This window comes from Myxine glutinosa, chromosome 13 (genome assembly GCF_964187855.1).
Source record: "Myxine glutinosa chromosome 13, kmMyxGlut1.1, whole genome shotgun sequence".
Classification (NCBI taxonomy): domain Eukaryota; kingdom Metazoa; phylum Chordata; class Myxini; order Myxiniformes; family Myxinidae; genus Myxine; species Myxine glutinosa.
Window position 1 is genome coordinate 34,381,625 of NC_136273.1, and position 22,026 is coordinate 34,403,650.

A 22,026-nucleotide genomic window follows, 5' to 3' on the forward strand; every position below is an offset into this window, starting at 1 on the left:
ATTCATAACTGCTTCCAAAAGCAGATAGAGCACTTGATTGGTGATGTACCACAGAAATGTCACAGCAATGCTTGACAGTCTGTTGCATTGTCATCATGTCTCTGTTACTGTTACTTTCAAATGGATCTTTTTGTTATCAATTCGTGAATATATGCATCAAGGACGGGTGATAGGATGAAATGCCATTTGATGGGACAAGACATTGTTTGGGATTTGATGGGACAAGACGCACACATTGTTTGTCCACGTCTCTCTCTTGTCCTTCAACCTTGCTGTTAGCATCCCCTAAACCCCCACTGTCTCTCCTGTTCCTTTTGTTATGCGTGTCCTGATCCGTTCAGTGTTCTAGCTCTTTCATGAGCCTTGACCTTGTATACAAAAAAAAAGAAAAAAAAAGAGTGCCACAGAACAACAACAATAAAAACAATAAAAACAACAACAATCCTATATGATCGTTAGGCTTGAAGCTCCACGAACTCCAACGTCGTTGTCATCGAGCATGGCGAATGCCTTGACAAAAGTTTTGGAAAAAAAGCTCAATTAACAGATTTTACGAAGGATATTTAATGCAATGAACTTGGACACACACAGGAGGCTATTTTGGCCCATCAGGATCCAGTGCCACATCCACAAGTACAGCAGGCAGTCTTAATTACAGTGAACAGCTAATGTCGATCATTAACATCCACATCCTAAATGTTTATGGAGAAGCCAATATTTTGTGGCCATCTGTTGGATGTTGTTCTCGAAGATGCATTGACCCTTATCTCCCTTGTTTGGACGGATTAAACCCCTCGGGGATCAAATAAAAACTGGGCAATTCAATGGCAAACAAAATACCAACAATTCACTTGTGTTTTGATGTACAGTTGCATCTTCAAAATATATATATTTTGCGAAGACAAATTATGTACATTGGGTGTTATGTACATATATATATTTTTTGCGAAGACAAATTATGTACATTGGGTGTTATGTACATATATATACATAATATATTGTTGTGGATATGAGAATGTTTTTTTAATTTTATCGTTGTGTAATGAATTGTGGTAAAATGTCACCCTCCTTCCTGCATTTGTTGTTGTATAAAGGTCAAAGGGCGTTCCCGTAGTTAATTCCATAAAGCATACACGAAGGACACCATATATCTTTGTTGACAGTTATTTCCTTATTATGTGTATTAGGGTAAGGCCTTGTCTTCCATTAACTTAATACTCCATTGCACTGAATTACATAATATAGATCCCCTTTCAATTCCCTCAAAGCCTCCATTACCAACTGCATTCCCCTTTTTGTATCCTTTGCCGACTGAATTGGGCGGTTTGCTGCAATTGCCGCCATTGAACATGTGCTCGGGTCGGGGAAGAAAGGCGTGTCCCCACCTCGTCATAGAGGGGAGGAGTGAGTCAGCCCCACTCAACCAACCAAGAACAAGGGGTTGGACTTGGAGAGGGTGTGGAGAGAAACATCGAGGAGGTTCGCGAAGGTTCAGGGGCGTGGCATATATAACCCGCAGAAGATGCCCCCACCTCAGACGAGTCCTGAAAAAAGCACGCGACGTCCACACAGCGGCACGAGCAGACGATTGAGGCAGCAGATGAGTTCGGAGAAGTGCGAGAGAAGCGCGGGGAAGCCTTGACAGAAGTGTGAAACAAGAAGCGCGGGGAAGCCTTTGACAGAAGTGCGAAGTAAGAAGTGCAACGAAAGAGTTGCGCCCCACCAGTAGTTTTGGCTCCACCAGCAGTTGACTCCACCAGGCCGCTTCGACCCGTTACCCCGCGGGAACCAGATTGCGGTGGCATCGGTGGCCGTCGAGGTCCAGCCCGACGTCCCGTGCGGGATCAAACCCGAACCATCTGCCCCAGCTGAACCTTCCCATTCCTCCTTCCAGCATTCATTCCTGCCATTCCATCCTTCTTGTATACGTGAGTTTGTTTTGTTTGTTCTGTCCCTGGGTTAATTAAGACTGCTATAGGTAAGCTAGGAATTTGCACTGTGTCCTTCTGGTCCGTCCCTCTTTCTATTTTATTTTCTTATCTTTCCTCCTCCTTGGTTTCTTTGATTGTGTAAATAGTAATAAATTATATTCATATTTCCACCCTTTTGCTTTGGTGTTCTTCTTCTTCAAATCCTTCGCTTTAGTCTTTTCCCCATTGAATATCTGTGGCGCGATTTTGGCCAACGTTCAGGAATCGGGTTAGTCGGGGTAACTGTTCGGGCGCGGCGGCCATCCGCTCGGCCAATCAACATCCTAGCCGCGTCCGTAACAAGTGGTGTCAGGAGTGTCTGATTCGGACCTGAAGCGCTTAGCGCGCTCAAATTACGAGTGGCCCAAAAATTGTATTTTATAAAATCCTAAATTTGAAAGTCGCGCCATGGCTGGTCAAGGCGACGGGATGCCGGTGGGAGAGATAGACGGGGTAGAATCGACCCAGGACCTCGGGGAAATGTATGTGGAGGAAAGGGAGGAGGAGAACAATGGCAATGTGGTTGAGGGGATTCCGGGTGCGCAAAATGGCGCCTCGCACATGGCTGCGGCGGCCGCACCCGCTGCACAAGTGGGAGAGATGGCCCAAATGCAGGCCCTCATGGAGCAATTTATGACGCAAATGCAGGCATCCCTCAACCTGCAGAGGGACGAGATGAGGGCTAATAGTCAGCAATTGGGGAACCAGATGGATGCTCAGGGTCAGCAATTGAGGAGTCAAATGAGGGACGAAGCAAGGGGTACCAGTGAATGGTTAGACAATAAATTTGAGAGGCTAGGAAGCAAAAATGGAGCGAATCGGCAAAATTGGGGACAGAATGGGTGACCGCATGCAAAAATGTGGGGAGACCATGGATCGCATGGTGGGCGAGAGTGTCCCAAGGGTGCACGAGGACGTAACGCGGGTCGAGAAGCGCTGGTTGAGTGAGGCGGAGGAAAGCGCGGGTACAATGACGGGTATAGAGATCGCGACCCGGGGTATGGGGCAGCCGGCGACTGCTGAGGTAGGAGAGAAAATTTTATTAAAGCCAGCGGTCGTTGAGGCGAATATGGAAAAAACAGTAATGAGTATAATTGAAATTGTAGAAATGACAGACGTAGAAGAGCAACAGTCGGAGGAAGGAATGGAAATTGCTCAAAGTCTGAATGCACATCCTGATGCCGTACTTGCTAATCCTTATAAAGATTTGCAGGTGCGCGTGGAGAAGGGAATCCCCCAGGTGAGTCGTGCTGTGTATTGTGCGGGGAGATTTTGCAGGAGGATGTTTGACGACAAGAGAATTGTCGCGCGATTGGGATCGAGGAAGCACCCGGGCGTTGGTGAAGGGTCGCGTGTGAAAAAAACGTGTGCGTCAAGGGGCGAGCGTGTTACGAAGCGCGAGTGTGATACCGAGTGCGAGCGAGAATGCACGTCGGGGTGTACGGAGTGTGACACAGGGAGTGAGAGCGATACGGAGTGTACGTGCGAGGGTGAGTGTGACACGGAGAGTAAGGTGGTGGTGGAACGTGTGCGAGGAAGCACACCTGAGTTGGTCGTGGCGCGGGTGTGGGAGAGCCCATCTGAGCGCGTTAGTGGGTGGATGCAAGAGTGCACGCCCATGGTGAGTGGTACGGAGTACGTACCGAGGGAGAGTGCGCAAGACGGTGCGCGAGGTGTGTTAAGGGAGTGTACGAACGGCGAGTGTGCGCGAGAGGTGTGGTGTGTAACAGGGAGTGCGTTGGTGGAATGTACGGACGGCGTTGGAACGCCGGGTTTTGTGAGTGTCAAAAGGGTCGCGTGTGCGTGTGGGCATGCGAGTAAAGCATCGACGTTGAACGGGGCAGCGTTTAGGGCGACGGATAGCCGATGCGAGCACTCGGGGCGCGGTGCGCTTTGTTGGATGCCAGGCCCGGCGCGGATCGATGCTGCGTCGCTTCTCTTCGAAGCGTCGTTGCCGATTCGGGCTTGGCCCCGCCCTGCACGGTCGAGTCCGGGCCTTGTCGGGCGAGGCGACCGGTCCGGTTTAAGGGCGAGTGGGAGGAAGCGGAACGGTGCCCCCTGGCGGGGGCGGGGTTCCGACCGGGCGAGCCTCGGTCATCGGGCCCGGGACCGCAAGGTACCGCGCAGAGATGGTGCGTGGAATCTCGGCCCGACCAAACCACCTCCCTTGAACCGAAAGCCGGACGGATTCAACCTGCAGGCGACCAAACCACCCGAATTCATTGCTCGGCTTTGCGAAGCCGAGTTTTAATGATGTGACGACGCACCGAGGCTCAGATAAAGCGGACTGTGATGATGATGATACTGATAGTGTTTTGGACCCGAAATTAGAAAAACAAAATTTGATGATTGGCAGAGTGATTGGCAGAGTGATAATTGGTAATGGTAGTGATTGGCAGATGATTGGCAAATTTTTGATTTGTTGAATTTGGACGAGCAAAATTTATAGTGAGAGATGCCCGATGTGGTGGGGTGGCAACTTTGCCATCTCTCACAGCGGGGGCAAAGGAGCACTAGTCTTATGGGGTTTATGGCAGTGAAAACTAGCCCGGGAGGGTTAGGATATAGTGTGTAGGGACCTAGAAGATGACCTTAGGTAACGTTAAGGTTAGGTAGTGACAATGATACCTGTAGTGGGGACGCAGGTCGATTAGAGTGGATGATAATGACGTGGTATGTGCTTAGTTTAAAGGGAAGACGGGGAGCACTAAGTTAGCAGGGCAACAGGTAGATGAGATGATGCCGTGTGTGTGAGGAACAGGTGTGGTTGCACAGGTGTGCAACTGAACAGGTGTGTGGAGCAGAGTATGAGTGAGAGAAGGTGATTGTGCGTTGTGTTGACCAAATGGTCCAGGGACCAAGGAGGGTGCAGGTGGCACCAGGTGTGATTGCACAGGTGTGCAACGACAGGTGTATGGAGAATGGTTGTGTGGAATATATGGATTATGGAATATATGGAGTATGGGAATGGATGGTCGTGGAGTGAGTATGGTGGAAACTGTGGAGTGGAGTGGATGGTGCGGAGGTGTGAATGGGGGAAGAGTGGACCCCCATCACGAATACCCGGGGAGGGTAGTTTAAGTGTTAGGTAGAGGGTACAGGTAAATAGTGGTTGGATATTGGCATCTGTGGTGCGAGGTGAAAGAATGGTGTTTGGATGGGTGCATTAGTGTTGTGGAAATGGCTGGGCGTGTAGCCTGTTGGTGTGTGTAGTTGGTTTGGGCACTCCACCACTGTGAGGATGTCGGCTAGGTGAGGACAAACACACAAACTGACAAAGACAAACACACAAACTGACATTGTGTTTTATATGGTTTTATATTATAACTATATATATTCCAAAATGAAAAAAAGTTATATTTCTCGCTAGTTTTATAAAAGCGACTTTTCTTTACAAAAAACTGTTTTGCTTCCTTTTTGAAAATGCTTGTAAATTACTGACTGAGGCTCCTTACTGAGTGTTTCTATAGCCTTTTTTTTTTTTTTTTGGATCCAGGATCGAGGCTCGTGAAAGAGCTAAAAAAAAACTCGTTGTTCCTTGCTTCCGTTCTTCGTTGTTCCTTGTTCTTTGCTTGTTTCTTGCTTCCTTGTTCCGAGCTAAAAAAAACAACTCGTTCTTCCTCTTGTTTATGGTTGCTACACATTATTGTTCTTGGTTTGTGCATGAACCAACAAAAGGGAATTGATAAACCTGTTCAGAGGTTTTCACCAATGATATCCCCAATTATTATCATCCGAGCATGGATCCATGAGATAAAAAAAATAGAGTGGTGGTGGAAGGGGAACAGGAAGGGGAGGGGGGTTAGGGGTCATGCCGGAAAAATCATTCGGAAGTGGAGTATGTGTGCTGGTATCAGAAAATGGTGGAGACAGACAAAAAACCTTTTTACTACATAGTGCCAATTTCCCTTCCAATCACACCTAAAAGCTCCCATCCCATGAAGCAACAGGCACTATTTCACTTAATGAGGGGAGAAAAGGTCATTCTTTTGGATTGGGGATGATCTGAGATGATGGTGAATAGCTGTCTTGAAGACCTGGAGGGAAGAATGACCATGAAGAGGATGGAGAAGTTGGTTCCACAGGTGGGGAAAAAAAGAGGAATAAATGACGAGGTGAGCAGTGGTCCTGGATTTTGGAAGTTTCACCAGATGGGTGTTGATGGTGGACCGTATGTGCCCTGTAGAAACATGAGTGAGGGGGGACAAAGCATGGAAAGGGCAGAGGGTGAAAGACCAGAAAGAAGGTGGAAGAAGACAGAGAGACCACCGACCTGTCTGTGATGGTGAAGTCCATAGACTCAGCTTCATTGCGGGAGATTCCAATAATCTTAAAGGCCTTGGTTTCCACGGCATCAAGTTGAGCAAGATGTGAGACAGGGGAGCCATCCCAGAGGGGAGAGCAGTACTCCATCAAGGTGTGAATGAAGGCCTTGTCGGTGGATAGGATTTCCGGAGTGACAATGAAGGACTTTGTTCAGCAGAGGATGCCCAATCGGCGGCTGACTTTGGAAGCCAAGGTGTTGAAGAAACTACTGTTTCAAAAATTAAATGTTGTTATATGTCTCTTTCGTTCGAGGAACAAATGCTTATTTGTACTTGTAGCTTTTTTTCGTTTCTGACAGTTTTATCCTCAGATGATATAGTAAATGTAATAATTGGCTGCATGGATGAAACTCGCCTTTTTAAAGGAAAATAGGAGAGCTAACCTAACAATTTCACAAAAAATGAAGGAGCGGTTAATTTAGCTGTTTTAGGGAAAAAAAATCCGGGTGGGAGGGAAGGGGTGAGGCTGTCGCTGTGCAGGCCCCAATGTTGGACCCATGCTAGTTTATACTATACGAATGAACTCCGATGCTTTAATCAGTCTAATTAAAGTTGTATATCATATCGCATTGTACAATGTACAGTTAACCCATAGCTCTTCTTCCATTCGTTATGATTGTTGAAACAGTTGGGATAATTGACCTTTGGGCAGATAGTCTACTTTTTAAACCAATCATTAAGCCCCGATAATGAACAAGTTGTGGTGAAACAAAGCAAGAGTTTGACACCTGTTATCGGAGTATTTAGTTGTTTTGAGCGCATTTTCAAGAGGTTCCAGAAATGTTGAAAGCCGCAATTGGTGCTTAATATCAGCCTCTCTTAAGGTTTTCAGATTAAATTCGCAGTCGTGGTTATTTCGTTTCCAAAGTTTTGGCATTGGTGTTAATGGAAAGAAACAGAGAAGTTAAATCAAGGGTGGGGTGTCAGCAGTTGTATTTTTGTTATTTCGTTATTTGTTATTTTGAAACTTGTATGTTTGTTATTTTGTTTTTGTCAGCAGTGTCCAAATTGTTAAAAGTTCATATTTTTTAAACAAAATGGTACAAAGGTTGAGATGCGTCCCAAATGGACATTTTTTAAAGCTTCCACACCTACAGGCTTATCGACATTTTCTTTTTTGTCAAGGTTGTTTGATTGTTTCCCGATCATTTGTTGCTGTTTAACTCTGGTGACAATTCTGGCATCTGGCAGTAGTTGCAATTTTAGTATGATGGCATTTTGTCCTAGATTACAGTGATTAAGTATTTAAGGTAAGTTTTACATTGGTACTTGTGCCATCATAAACCAGGACAGTGGACTTTGTCTTTACCATCACATTTTAAAGTGAGTTCCTCACACATATCGGACAATTCAAGGAAACCTGGTCAGAAGAGGAGGCTGTGTGATCCACCAGGAGGCTGTGTGATCCACCAGGAGGCTGTGTGTGTTTGCGGACAAACAAACAAACAAAGTTTCATCCGAGTCTGTCCATAACTTTTTGAGATATTGTGCTACACTGCATATCGGTTTTAGCCCTATCACTCAATGGTGAAGAATCACTTAAAAAAATTATTTGATCCGGATTCGAATCGTCACCAAAATCCAATCGATTCTTCCTCGTCACACACCCAACCTGTACACCAAGTTTTATCAGAACCCATCCACAACTCTTTGAGATATCTTGTTCACAAACAAACAAATGAAAAATCGGTCAGAGACCGAGGACTTGCCGGAATGTACTTTTTTTATCGGCCATTTTGAACAAATATGGCGGCCGACCCACGTGACCGATGACGTCATCATTATTTGTTTTCTAAACTAATTTATTCCCAGATTATGCTCAAGAAATTTCATCTTCATCAGATGAAATTTTGTACTTGTCGAATTATGACGTCATAATGGAGGCACCTATGACATCATCATTAACATATTTTATTCCCCATGGAGAGTTCTTTACAATGAGTCATGTCTCAATTTTTTCGATTCAGCACTTTCGGAGATATAGAGGTGCAAAGTTTTTCAGTTTTTCGAAGATGACGGCCGAACCACGTGACCGATGACATCATCATTATTTGTTTTCTAAAATAATTTATTCCTCGATTATGCTCAAGAAATTTCATCTTGATCGGATGAAGTTTTGTACTTGTCGAATTATGACGTCATAATGGAGGCACCTATGACATCATCATTAACATATTTTATTCCCCATGCAGAGTTCTTTACAATGAGCCATGTCTCAATTTTTTCTATTCAGCACTTTTGGAGAAATAGAGGTGCAATTTCTTTTCGGTTTTTCCAAGATGGCGGCCGAACCACGTGACCGATGACGTCATCATTATTATTATTTTTCTCCACGAGTTTATGCCCACATGGCGCTGAAGAAATTGCATCTTGATTGGATGAAGTTTTGTACTTGTCGAATTATTGAATTATGACATCATAATGGAGGCCTTCTGCCTAGAGAGTTAAAAATTGGGCACAGTCTATTCCATGGCAAGACAAATATGTGTGTAAAGTTTGGCAATTCTATGTGCAACGATGTAGACATAGTGCTGCGCACAAACAGACAGACAAACAGACAAACCAACCAACATACAACATACTTGCCAACATTTGGGTCTCACTATCTGCCATGATCTTTCCTGGGAAAACCACATTTCCAAGCTGGCCTCCAAAGCCAGTCGCCGACTGGGCATCCTCCGTCGTGCGAAGTCCTTCCTTGGCACACCTGAGCTCCTCACCACATACAAGGCTTTCATCCGCAGCTCAATGGAGTACTGCTTTCCCCTCTGGGCTGGTGCTCCTGCCTCACACCTAGCTCCTCTTCACGCTGTTGAAACCAAAGCTTTCAGAATCATTGGAATCTCCCGCGATGACGCTATCTCCGAGGGCCTTTGACTTACTCACCGCAGGCAGGTTGGTGGTCCTTCCGTCTTCTACCGACTCCTCTCTGGCCTTGCTCCCCCAGCTCTCTCTGGGCTCTGTCCCCCAAATATTCCTACAGGTCGCACAAGATCTGCCTGCAACCCTCTTATGGTTAAACTGCCAAAATCAAGACTCTCTGCTCACCTTCACTCCTTCATTCCTCTTTTCTCCCACCTCTGGAACAAACTCCCTCACTCTCTTCAATCCCACTCCTCCCTCCTGGTCTTTAAAACGGCTGTTCACAACCATCTCTTATCTTCCCCCATCCAAAACCTTGATCTTTTCTACCCCCGCTAATTTCACCCGAAATCCACTTTTTTGAGGTGACTTTTGACTTCTTTCCTGGAAGTCCTTGGTGTCCTTGCGTTTTATACCTATCCTGCCTCCCCCCAGGCCCTCTCCCTCCCACACATCTCCCGATGTCCCTGCTCTCAAATGTTGTGTTTGTGTGCTTCCTCCCCTTCTCTCCCCATCTTGTCGACCGCTCCCCTTTTTATATACTTTGTTTGTTTGATTTGTGATTTTTTATTTATTTTAAATAACATAACAGCATTTCGGGTTCACTAAATATAACTACTTTTTTAACGTTTCCATTTTCAGCACACACACACCACAAGCACAAGCCAAGCACAATCGTCTTTAGCGTCCCTCACAAGGACCAAGCCCTTTGTTCCATTTTTTGTCACGCGCGTCGGTGGGCACCCTGTTTTCCACCCACGGGCACACGTGGGCACGCGTCGAGTGTCTTTTGTGACACCCCCGGGGCCTGTCGCCCCCATTAGGACTCCCCCCAGGAGTGATTTCAGGCCCTTTCCTGGGCCGAAACACACCACAATATTCCCTATGTTACTTGTGTCGTGTCTTCTGGACTCTGTATACAAAAAAAGAAAGAAAAAAAAGAATCTTTTCCAGCAAGTAACAAACAGACAGGGGTGAAAACATAACCTCCATCCACCTTTGGTGGTGGTGGAGGTAAAAATAAAGCAACAAGGACTAGTCAAACCAAGCATGATTTAAAAACGGACCCTCCAAGTTAAATTGTTGGATATTTCTGTGCATTTACACCTGCAATGAAGGACTGTCTGATTTCGATTCCGTTTTGGTTTGCACAAAATTAATCCTTGCTTTGATTTTAAGAGGCAAACCTGGCTTTTCATGATTGCAAGAAAGAGAGAACCAGTGGGTGCCATTTCCTTTGGATTCTCTTTTTAATAAGTTGGAACTTTGATGGCTGGATATTCAATGATGACATGAAAGAGGAAAAAAACAGTCGATTTGTACACAGGATTCTAAAACTGCAATCCCATGTGCTCAGTTGTCTACTTCCTCTTCTCAATATATGTCCCGGTAACCTCACATAAAGCAAAGGTACATTATAATTCTTCAATTCCAATCTGAAACATCCCTTTAAAGTCTGGAAGCTCCATGGCATTAAAGGGTGGTTGACACGCTTCTTGGTTTAATTCACATTGTGATAGATCATCCTTTACGGAAAGGAGGTGTGTTATCCACCAACTAATGTCGGCAGATGGGATTCCAACAATGGATGGAGGCCCTCAATATCACGAGAGCCATCTGTCTGGACATATCTCTAGCGTTTGACACAGTCTGGGACCCTGCCTTCCTCCAAACTCTTTCTTCAACATCCAAAGCAACCTCCTCTCATGGCTTAGTGACTTTCTTCACTCTCAATGGGATCCTCTCTTCCCCTCTCCCTGTCGAGCTTGGAGTTCCGCAGGGCATTGTATTGGTCCCAGTCCTGTTCATTATCTTCATCATCAATCTGTCCAGTTTTCTGGAAATGCCTCATTATCCCCTTGCTGATGACTCTACCTTCTGTCGTAGCATCTCTCGTCCTAACTATAGGCATGTGGCAGCCTCTTCCTTCTCTGCAGACCTTGATTGAATCAGGAACTGATCCAACACTTGGAATGTACCTTTCAGCGTTGACAAATTTCACACCAACTCTGTCTCTTCAAAAATACCATCTGGCAAAGCCTCTCATCTACTTCCTTAACAAACCTCTTGAAAACATTCTGCCTCTTGAAAACGTTCTGTCACTCAAAACCTTTGGGCTCACAATCCACCATGATCTTTCATGGGCGCACCATATATCTAAATTGGCCTCCAAAGCAAGCCGCTAGCTTGGCATATTCCGTTGTGAAAAGTCCTAACTCGGCTTACAAGGCCTTCATTCCAAAACGAAACAAAACAATGGCCCTCAATATAATTGGAATTTCCCACTCTGAAGCTGAGCATCTCAAACAGGATGGTGGCCTCTGTCTTTTACCGGCTCCTTGCTGGGCCTGCACTGAATGTCCATTCTGGGTTTGCACTGACTGTCCCCACCTCCCCCAGGTTTCTGGAAGCTGCACGCAGACCACTAGTAACCCACTTCTGGTGAAACTCAGAAACAGGCTCACTACCCACCTCCGCTCATTTGTTCCTCTTTTCTCTTATCTATGCAACCATCTTCCTCAGTCTGTTCAATCTCATCCTTCCCTCAAGAGCTTTAATACAGCTATTCACCACCATCTCGTCATTCCCTATCCATACTCATGATGTGTTATACCGTCATTAGCCGTCCCACAATCCACTATTTCCTTTCCTGGTTGTGGTGCATTGTCCTCACCCCCTCACCCTCCTTTTCATTTTTTATTCCATCTGTTTTATTATCTCCGAAGGTGGGCAGAGATTATGCTTTCACCCCTGTCTGTTTAGCTGTGTGTGAACAGCATTATCTCAAAACGTAAACTGTTCAGCCTGGCGGAGGTATGCTCTCTTCCGAGTGCCATTCTAAATCCCAGTTTTTCCCGACCTCTTTTGCTGTGTTTGAATTTGTTCATACCCTGTGTCCTCCTACCACTCCCTTTGATCTCTGTCTGCCCATTATGCTTCCAAGTGAATTTTATGAGGTGCCATGCAGAAGGTGTTAGGCAAGATTATGGCTTGCAGAATGGTTGGTAGAGTAACTAACTTGGATTAAAACCTGGCTTCGTCATAGGAACTAAAGTGTGACTGTGAGTGTAAGGATTGGGGAGTTGGAAGTAGCTAGGTATCCCAGGGGTCAGTACTCAGACTCATTCTATTCTTTATAATTTACATCAATGATCTAGACATTGCGATTAACAATAGGCTGTGCAAGTTTGCAAATAACGTAAAGCTCGGGGGTAATGTAGATAGGTAAGGAGGGGGATCAGATTCAGGAGAGATTTCAAAGATACAAACCATGGTGATGTCTCTGTGCCTGTGCCCCCACTGGTGTCCTTCCCATTCCTCCAATCTCCCCACTCCCCCATTCACTCTCCCAATTGAAATTTGAAGACTGCAGACAACAGGAATAATGCGCTAAATAGCATCCTGTGTCTAATTTCCTTGTGTATAACCATTTCCCCAACTCCCTTTCCCCCTCTCCCTTTCCCCTTTCCCCCTCTCCCTTTCTCCTTTAATCCCCCCCCCCCCTATCCCTCCTTTCCCCTTTCCCTACCGCCTCTCCCTTTTCCCCTCATTGTGAAAACAACATCGGAACATTGGAGTATGAACCACCATGATAAGAGAGTGCATACCTTGTAATGCAGGTGTGTGTGTTCGTCTACTCCGACCTGCTGCTTCTGGCACAGGAGAGTGAGCGTGGAGAATATTGCGTCCTCCGAGACCCTCTCTATTTGCAGTGGCTACGAATTGGAGGCTCAACCAGTCACGGTGAGAAACAGGCACGTCCTGCTCTTTCCCATTATCTCGACTCTAAGTCTAGACTCTAGAGGATCCTCACATTTGTACCAATGATAAAAAACAATTTGGCGGTTTCCATTTGGTGTCTTTGCTTTCAAATTCCTCTTTCATTCCTGTATTATTTTTTGTGGCCTTTACGTCTACTACTGGAATCCGCAATCTCGTTTCATTTCGACTTTGCTACCTTAATTTTTTTTATCATATATTTCTATTTCCTCTTGTCAGCAAAGCCATTTATAGTTGACCTCCATTATAGCTCCTGAGGCTTTAAGCTATTTTCTTCGTCCGAGTTAGGTTTGTCTTTCATGTTGGATTCAAGTCCAGTACAAGACTCTCTCCTCCCCTCTCCCCTCTCTCCCCTCAACAGAATCACAAACAAGTCCCTCGTTGAGCATTGCTTACCAGTGTGAGGTGAGTTTTGTTATTTATTTTCAAGGTGGTTTACACCAAAGTAACATGTTAAAAAATAAATATATACATGTATGTATATATATATATATATATATATATATATATATATATATATGTACAGTATATGTATATATATTTACAGTCGTAGCCAAAAATATTGGCACCCTTGCACTTTTTTCAAATAACTCACAATTTTCTCTAAAAATAAGTTGAAATTGACAAAAGTATTTGATTCTTTATTTCGCTCATACAATGAGGTGATGTCTACAATTCAATGTTTCACAATTCTTTATTTCACTGTTAATATGACAGAGCCCTTCTTTTTGATTCAGAACTTAATAAATCCGTTTAAATCAGAAAATAAAAAGAAATGACATTGACAAAAATTATTGACACCCAAGACTAAATATTTGGTAGCACAACCTTTGGACTAAATATCTGCAGTCAAGCACTTCCTATAGCCATGAATGAGCTTCCTCCACCTCTCTACCCTGCAGTTTGGCCCACTCTTCTTGAGCAAACTGCTCAAGTTCTCCCAGATTTGAAGGGTGCCTTCTCCCAACTGCCGTTTTCCAATCTCCCCACAAGTGTTCAATGGGATTTAGATCTGGACTCATTGCTGGCCACTTCAGAACAGTCCAGCGTTTTGTCTCGAACCATTTATGGTGCTTTTTGAAGCGTGTTTGGGGTCATTGTCCTGCTGCAAGATCCATGACCTTCGACAGAGACCCAGCTTTCTGACATTGGGTTGAACATTGCGCTCCAAAATGCCTTGGTAATCTCCTGATTTCATGATGCCATGGACACATTCTAGGTACCCAGTGCCAGCGACGGCACAGTAACCCCAAAACATCACTGAACCTCCTCCATGTTTGACTGTAGGGAAGGTGTTTTTTTTCTTTGAAGGCTTCATTTTGTTTTCTGTAAACATAGAGATGATGTGGTTCACCAAAAAGTTATAATTTGGTTTCATCTGTCCACAGGACATTCTCCCAGAAGGACTTTGGCTTGTTCAGATGTGTTTTGGAAAACACCAGTTGGGCTTTCTTATGTCTCTCTCAGCAGTGGGCTCCTGCCATAGAACCCTCTTTCATTGAGTGGGTGATGGATGATGAGAGTTGAAACTGTCATACCTTGTATCTGAATGTCAGCTTGAATGTGTTTGGCAGTTGATAGAGGTGCTTTCTTTACCATTCGAACAATACTTCGCTGCAATCTTCCATCAAATTTCTGTCTTGCGGCCACGTCCAGGGAGGTTGGCTGCAGTGCCATGGGCCTTAACCTTTCTGATAACATTGCGTATGGTGGACACAGGAACATCAAGGTTCTGGAGATGGACTTGTAGCCTTGAGATTGTCCATGCTTGGCTACAATCCTGTGTCTGACCTCCTTAGACAATTCTATTGTTTTCTTTCTTTTCTCCATGCTCATTGCGGTACACACAGTGACACAAAACAGTAGAATGCCTACTTTTCTCCATTCAAACAGGTTGAATCAGTGATTTTTATATTGCAGGCACCTGCAACTCACCACAGGTGAGTTCAATTCCAAAGTAAAGGAGAATCACCTGCTTGAAATCTAATAATTTCTAACAACTTCTAAAAGGTGCGAATAATATTGTCCGGGCCATTTTAGGATTTCTGTGCGGAATAAGCTAAGATTTAGTATTTTTCAGCTCTTTTTGTTTTGTTCCACTGTAAACGAAAGAAACACAAATGTGGATACCTAAATATTTTTTTACTTTCAACAATTTTGTGGAAGAAATGGTGCATTATTTGAAAAAAGTGCAAGGGTGCCAATATTTTTGGCCACGACTGTATGTGCATCTGTATATGTATCTGTATATGTATATATACTTTGCCTGCACATCTACAATAATCTTGAAGGCCTTTGTTTCCATTGCGTCAATCCTACCAAGATGTGTGGCAGGGATCCAGCCCAGAGGGGAGAACAGTACTCCATCAAGCTGTGGATGAAGGTCTTGTAGGTTGATGTTCAGGTGTGTCAAGGAAGGACTTTGTACGATGGAAGATGCCCAGTCGGCGGCTAGCTTTGTAAGCCAACTTTGAAATGTGATTTGCCCAAAAAAGATCATGGCTGATTAATGAGACCCAGGAGATTGAGTGACTGAACTTCCTCAAGAGGATGGTCAATAAAGGAAATTGAGAGAGTTTGACAGATGATCCTTTCAGAGAGAGAGGGAAAGTGAGAGATTGGTCAGGATTGAAATACATTTTCCAAGTGTTTGACCAGCTTGTGATTTTCTTAATCCTTGACGGTCTGAAGAGAGGGAAGAAGCTGCAGCCTGTCTGTCTGAAGGATGAGGGATGTCACAGCAGGGGGTGTAGTCATCAGCAAAGAGATAAAGGGGATTTTTCCAGAGTTAGAGACATCATTGATGAAGATTAGAAATAGGACTGGGCCCAGAGCACTGCCTTGGGGCACTCCAGCCTTGACAGGAAGAGGAGATGAAAGAATTCCGTTGAGAGTCACACGTTAGCTACAAGACCAGAGGAAGTCAGCAAGCCATGTGTGGGTTTGGCCTTGAATGCCATAGGCGGAGAGTTTGGAGAGCAACACAGAATGCCAGACTGTATCAAAAGCACGAGATATGTCCAGGGAGACGGCCCTGATTTAATGTCTGATATTGAGGGCCTCCAGATGCATTGTTGTGTGAGTAGAAGCAGCGTGTCCAAGGTGGAGTGACCTGGTCTGAATCAAAATTCCTGAACTGAGATGAGGTTGTTGGAGAAAAGGAAGGATTTCATTTCACCAGCGATGATGGATTCCATGACCTTGCTCACGATTTGAAATAAGCTGATATGTCCAGGTAGTTAAGGGGATCAGTTTTTGCCCTTTTTATGTAATCCAGTGACAATCTTCCATCTACTTGCTTGTAATGCGAGCAGATGGAAGATTAGCTTGGGAAAATGACAGGGTGAAAATGGCAAAGAGAAAATGTACAAGAGCAGCAGAGCAGGTTTTTAGGACACGTGAGCTGATGCCGTCCGGTCCAGTTGCAGAGTCTAGGATTTCGAGAGTCGGAAGATTTTTACTTCCCAGTTTGTTTGTTTCCCCCCCCCCCCCCCCCCCCCGATTTTAATTTCTGTCTTTTTTGCATCTTTTTCTTTTCTTTCCTTCTCCCTCTCTTGATCTTATTCTTCCACTTCTCCTCATCACATTTGCCCAACTGCCATTATATCTCCTTTTTGGTTCTGTTATTATAATGCCATAATCCTGTACAAGTTTTGTGGCCTTGATGTTTTATCCATATAATTTGATTGAGTCATTTCAATGTTTAACCTTTGCCCAAGACTATATAAACGCTCCTTCCCCAAACATTTGAGACTTGATGTTGAATCCAGTCCCTTTGATCTTTGATCCCTGAACCTTTAGCTGGTACCACCTTTAAAAACCACCTTTGGATGCTATTTTTCCCCGCAAAGCGGGGGTTGGCCTTTTTCGGGCACCGTGGTTGTTGTTGTTTTTGTTGGTCCCCTTTTTGAAGCAATGTTTTACGGCCGGATGCCCTTCCTGCCGCCAACCCTGTTTGTCGCCTTTTACGACACACAGGGAATTACCAGTGAACTGGTACTCAATTAGCCGACCTCGGAAGGATGACAGGCTGAGTCAACCCCCCTGGCGTTAATTCAGCGATCGACCGGGATTCGAACCCAGGATCCTAGGATCCTAAGCTGGCACCCTAACCGCTAAGCCAACACCAGGCTTTAGCTGGTACCTTATTTTATAATCCTCCCTCGACCCACATTACCTTTATTTGCTCTGATGAAGGTGTTATGCTTAAAGCTTCAGCCGTATCTTGTTTCTCACCGAGGTAAATACACTCTTATTAACTTTTAGTTGATAAAATATGTTTGAACATATTTCCTCAGTGATTGTGCAACCTCAAGCTGGTTAGTGATAAATATCAGGAAATACAAGTAGTTCCTGATTTAATTTTTCCGACACTATATTCAGCTCCTGGTATGGCCAATAGTTTTCTTGTCCGTAAAAGCAGGTCTTAATATATCTTCATTGAGTTGGCTGGATCAGGCACAGCGTCGGCAGCTCTTGGCTGCAGTTCAATGTACCACATAAGCAAGTTTTAACTTGAGGGTCTGCAGGAAGTTGGTAACATGTGCAAGATGGTTGTGGATTTATAAAGCACTTCAGGACAATTGTATTTCCCAGCATCCTTTGTGAAAGAGTTGTGTTTTTGTTGCAAGACTTGTTCGATTTGTATCACATTGTTGGAAAGCCAAAGCTAAACATAGCATTCTATTGCAAATGTGGCGACATTCTTTGGCCTGATTTGTCTTGTTTATCACAAAACCAGTTCTGGCTTAGCAATGGTCCCTTAGCAATATATATATATATATATGTACTTGTATGTTATAATATTTATCATTTATCATTTGAACTATATAAATTAATATATTAATATATTTATTATTATTATTAGATTTTTATTATATATTTCTATATTTATATATATATATATATATATATATATATATATATATATATATATATATATATATATATATATATATAATATTAATATATACTAGCAAACGGTACCCAGCCCACCCTATGGGAGGCCCAAATGAAAAGGCAAAATATCAGAAATTGAAGGTTTTTAAAAATATTAAACGATTCATATAAACATCCGTTGAATCATATCACACGCAAATCATCAAAATCTAAACAGTATCTTTAGAATTTCAATAAAAGCCACATCAATGTTCATATCGGTAAATATTATTCCATCGTGTTTCAAATCGTGATCGATACACTATGATCGTGATGATCGTGAATCGTGATCGATAATCGTGTTCACAATCGCGATGTCGTATGTACTCCCGATACGTGTACCAAATTCCCGATACGTGTAACTTTACCAAATCAACAGTTAAAAGGATTTTGAGCCGATAGGTGTTACGGCCTTGGCAAGATCGATGGAGACAGCGATCTGTTAGCGATCGATGGAGACATGTTGCTTTCCCGGGTGCAGCCGTTTGTGCGTCGTCACAATGAGAACAATGAACGTTATGCGAACGGGAATGTTATGTGTGAGTCCAAACCTGAGAATGCTGGAGACTAAAGCTGAAATTGGGAAAACTAAATAGCCTATTTTACTCCTGGAGATCCCAGGATTATCCACCCAAAATATCTTTGCGATCGGTTCAGCAGTTTTTACGGTACCTTCGAACAGACAGACAGACAGACGGATGGACGGACTTTTGGTGAATTATAGTAAGATATGGGGAACTTTATCCAGGATTAGTCACAGAAACGTTCCCAATTTTAATTGTTTATTAAATCTGCTATTTTTAATGCAAGAACATATAATTTATATGATACATAAAAGAACTCTCCGCAATGAAGCTAACTCCGAGGGCCTTTCACTTACTCACCGCAGGCAGATTGGTGGTCTTTCTGTCTTCTAGCGATTTCTTTCCAGCCTTGCTCCCCCCCAGCCCTTATCTTACCTTATCTTTCCTTATCCCAGCCCCCCCCTCCCCCCCCCCCCCCCCAGCCCAGCACCATCTCTTATCTTTCCCCATCCAAAACCTTGATCTTTTCTACACCCACTAATTCACCCCAGATCCACCTTGTTTGAAATTCCAACTTCTTTCCTGGAAGTCCCGGCAGTGTCCATATGTTTTATACCTCTCCCACCCCTCCCCCCTTCCCATGCCTCCCCCCCCCCCCCAAAGCCCTCTCCCTCCCACAGATCTCTCGATGTCCCTGCTCTCAGATGTTGTGTTTGTGTTCCTCCCCCTCTCGCCCCACCTTGTCTACCGCTCCCCATGTTATATGTTTTATGTGTCGGTTTGTCTTTCTGTGTGATTAATGTTCGCTCTTTCACGAGCCTCGATCTTGTATACAAAAAAAAAAAAGAAGCCTTATCTGCGCTCTGTCCCCCAAATATTCCTAAATATCGCACAAGATCCGCCAGCAACCCTCTTATGGTTAAACTGCCAAAATCAAGACTCTCTGCTCACCTTCACTCCTTCATTCCTCTTTACTCCCACTTCTGGAACAAACTCCCTCACTCTCTTCAATCCCATTCCTCCCTCCAGGTCTTTAAAACAGCTGTTCACCACCATCTCTTATCTTCCCCCATCCAAAACCTTGATCTTTTCTACCCCCGTTAATTCACCCCAGATCCACTTTTTTGAAATTCCAACTTCTTTCCTGGAAGTCCTTGCAGTGTTGATGTGTTTTATACCTCTCCCACCTCCCCCCAAGCCCTCCCCCTCCCACATTTCTCCTGATGCCCCTACTCTCAAATGTTGTGTTTGTGTGCTTCCCCTTCTCTCCCCATCTTGTCTATTGCTTCCCTTATTATATGTCTTATGTGTCTGTTTGATTTTTGTGTGATAAATGTTAGCTCTTTCACGAGCTTCGATCCTGTATACAAAAAAAGAAAAGAAAAAAACGTCGACACGTCATTTGTCGTTAACTGCTGGTTTGATCCGCGATGAATCTGCGACGTCATCCGCAATGAATCTCCCGCGATGAAGCTAACTCCACTGTTCAGATCAGACTTTAACACTCTAATGACACCGCTTTGAGACACTCTGATTTCATGCGAAATTATCCTTGTTGATTTTCTTAAGGCTGCGCACAATCGCTTCACTAATTCTGTTTGCGGTTTCTGGAGTTTGAATATTCCACAGAAATCCAGAGAATCTGCAGTACTGTTCTTCACAGAGCCCAACCCTCTGCAATTTGAAACTATACGATATATAGTCTTCGAGGTTGGTGCATTCCGTCTAGGGAATTATCTTCTGAACACATGCTGCTGTGTAACATTGATTCAGCTTTACGTACCTCTCGACGATGAAGATTCGCTCCACTGTTAATTGTGCCATGGGTTACCCGCAAAAATAATAATGATAATAATCTTACTATAATTCACCAAATGTCTGTCTGTCTGTCTGTCTGTTCCCATGTACTGCAAAAACGACTGAACCGATCACAACTAAATTTTGGGTGGGTAATCCAGGGACCCCTGGAGTAAAATAGGCTATATTGTTTTTCCAATTTTTTCCCAATTTTCCAGTTTTTCCAAACACGATGGAATAATATTTACCAATATGAACAGTGATGTGGCTTTTATTGAAATTCTGAAGATACTGTTTAGATTTTGATGATTTGCGTGTGATATGATTCAACGGATGTTTATATGAATCGTTTAAAATAAAAAAACCTTCAACTTCTGATATTTAGCCTTTTCATTTGGGCCTCACCAATTCAACCCCGCCCATAGGGCGGGTACCGTTGCTAGTAATAGAAATGTCATACATTTGCTATAAACAATTCTAATGCTTAGCCTACCTAATTCACTGTAGTTGACATTTCTACCAATTAAGGTTTTAAAAATAACTTTTTCAAATGAGGCGCATTTTTGTGACCCACCCTGTATAAGTAACTTTGTATCTGCACAAGGAAGTTACCTCGGTGATACCTTTCAGGCAGAGAATCTGGAGCTGAGTCTTGAGCTTCCATCACGAGTCCTGAGAGCAGAGTTTTGCAAACTTGTGCAAGAGCTGGTGAGCCTGTGGACCTCGAAAGCAAAAAGCAGGCAGGGAAGCAGATGCTGGGCTGATTTCCAGGTGAGTTTTGCCATTAAAAGTTTTAGGACTTACTATGGCTTTGAATATCACTGTAAGTGGGAACTGAACTAGTTCAATCGACAAAGCATTAATTTGCCTTATCAATGATGGTAGAACGGATGCTTCCTGGGTAGGCAGCTTTAAGGTCATACCAACATTGATGGTTTGAATACCTAATATGATTGCACAAAAAAGTGGACTACAGTTACCTAGTGCAATTTCATTATTTGTTTATTTTTGATGTACAGTTTCAGGACAGCAAAAGCAATGCTGATGCAGATAGATCTGAAGGCCAAATGTGCACATTAATACATTGAACAATAAAAGCAGCAATGCAAGTCTTTACATCTTATATAAATATCAAGGTCCATGGAAGAGATAAGCAGGAAAGGAATTTGAGGTACACAAATAACACCTGAGAGGTGATTGACAAATGGACTTTAGAGGTATGGACAGACAAAGCTATATCTCTTTGAAATGATGAGAATTAGACATTTCATTCTATATAAGGCGATGATGAGTTACACCTCGAGAGATTCAAATAAGTAGCAAGACTGGACGTACATTAGAAGTTTGCTCCATTGGTTGGAGAAAAGTGGGGTTAAGGAGTACAGGTGGTGAGAAATTTTACACCTATTGGCAGATGACAGAGAGAGCATGCAGAACAATGCCAGATGTGATGTGGCTAAATACTATAAAACTACAAACCAGTCTGCGGTGTTAACACAGAAGGCCTTGTACCACAGAGTTCTGCTGACGTGTTTGGGTTTCCAGGGTTTGGATCACAGCCCTGAATGGAGAGCAGTAATCCATGGCACTGTGGATGAATCTCATGAATTCTGTGTAAAGATGAGTGATGGTCTAGAATGATTTAGTCCTTCAGATGGTTTTGACACCTTCCATTAGATGTCAGATTTGATGTGTGGTTAACCCAAGACAGAAAATGGCTGATGGTGAGGCCCAAGAGCTTTAATCATGTCTCAGATGTCCAATCATGTCTCAGACATTCAGACTTATGATTGCAGATACTGATGATAATTCACAATTCTTTACGGAACC

General features: G+C 43.7%; 1 protein-coding gene across 3 annotated transcripts in view; it reads left to right on the top strand.

Annotated features, from left to right (window-relative positions):
• The window catches only part of LOC137438829 (regulator of G-protein signaling 3), a 305,803-nt gene that overhangs the window by 199,351 nt on the left and 84,426 nt on the right, over window positions 1–22,026 (top strand). For all 3 annotated transcript variants that reach the window (XM_078767307.1, XM_078767304.1, XM_078767306.1), the window contains exons 15-17: window positions 12,778–12,901; window positions 13,299–13,342; window positions 20,827–20,967. In XM_078767307.1, the coding sequence (XP_078623433.1) occupies window positions 12,778–12,901; window positions 13,299–13,342; window positions 20,827–20,967 (309 nt within the window). The remainder of the gene's footprint in view (window positions 1–12,777; window positions 12,902–13,298; window positions 13,343–20,826; window positions 20,968–22,026) is intronic.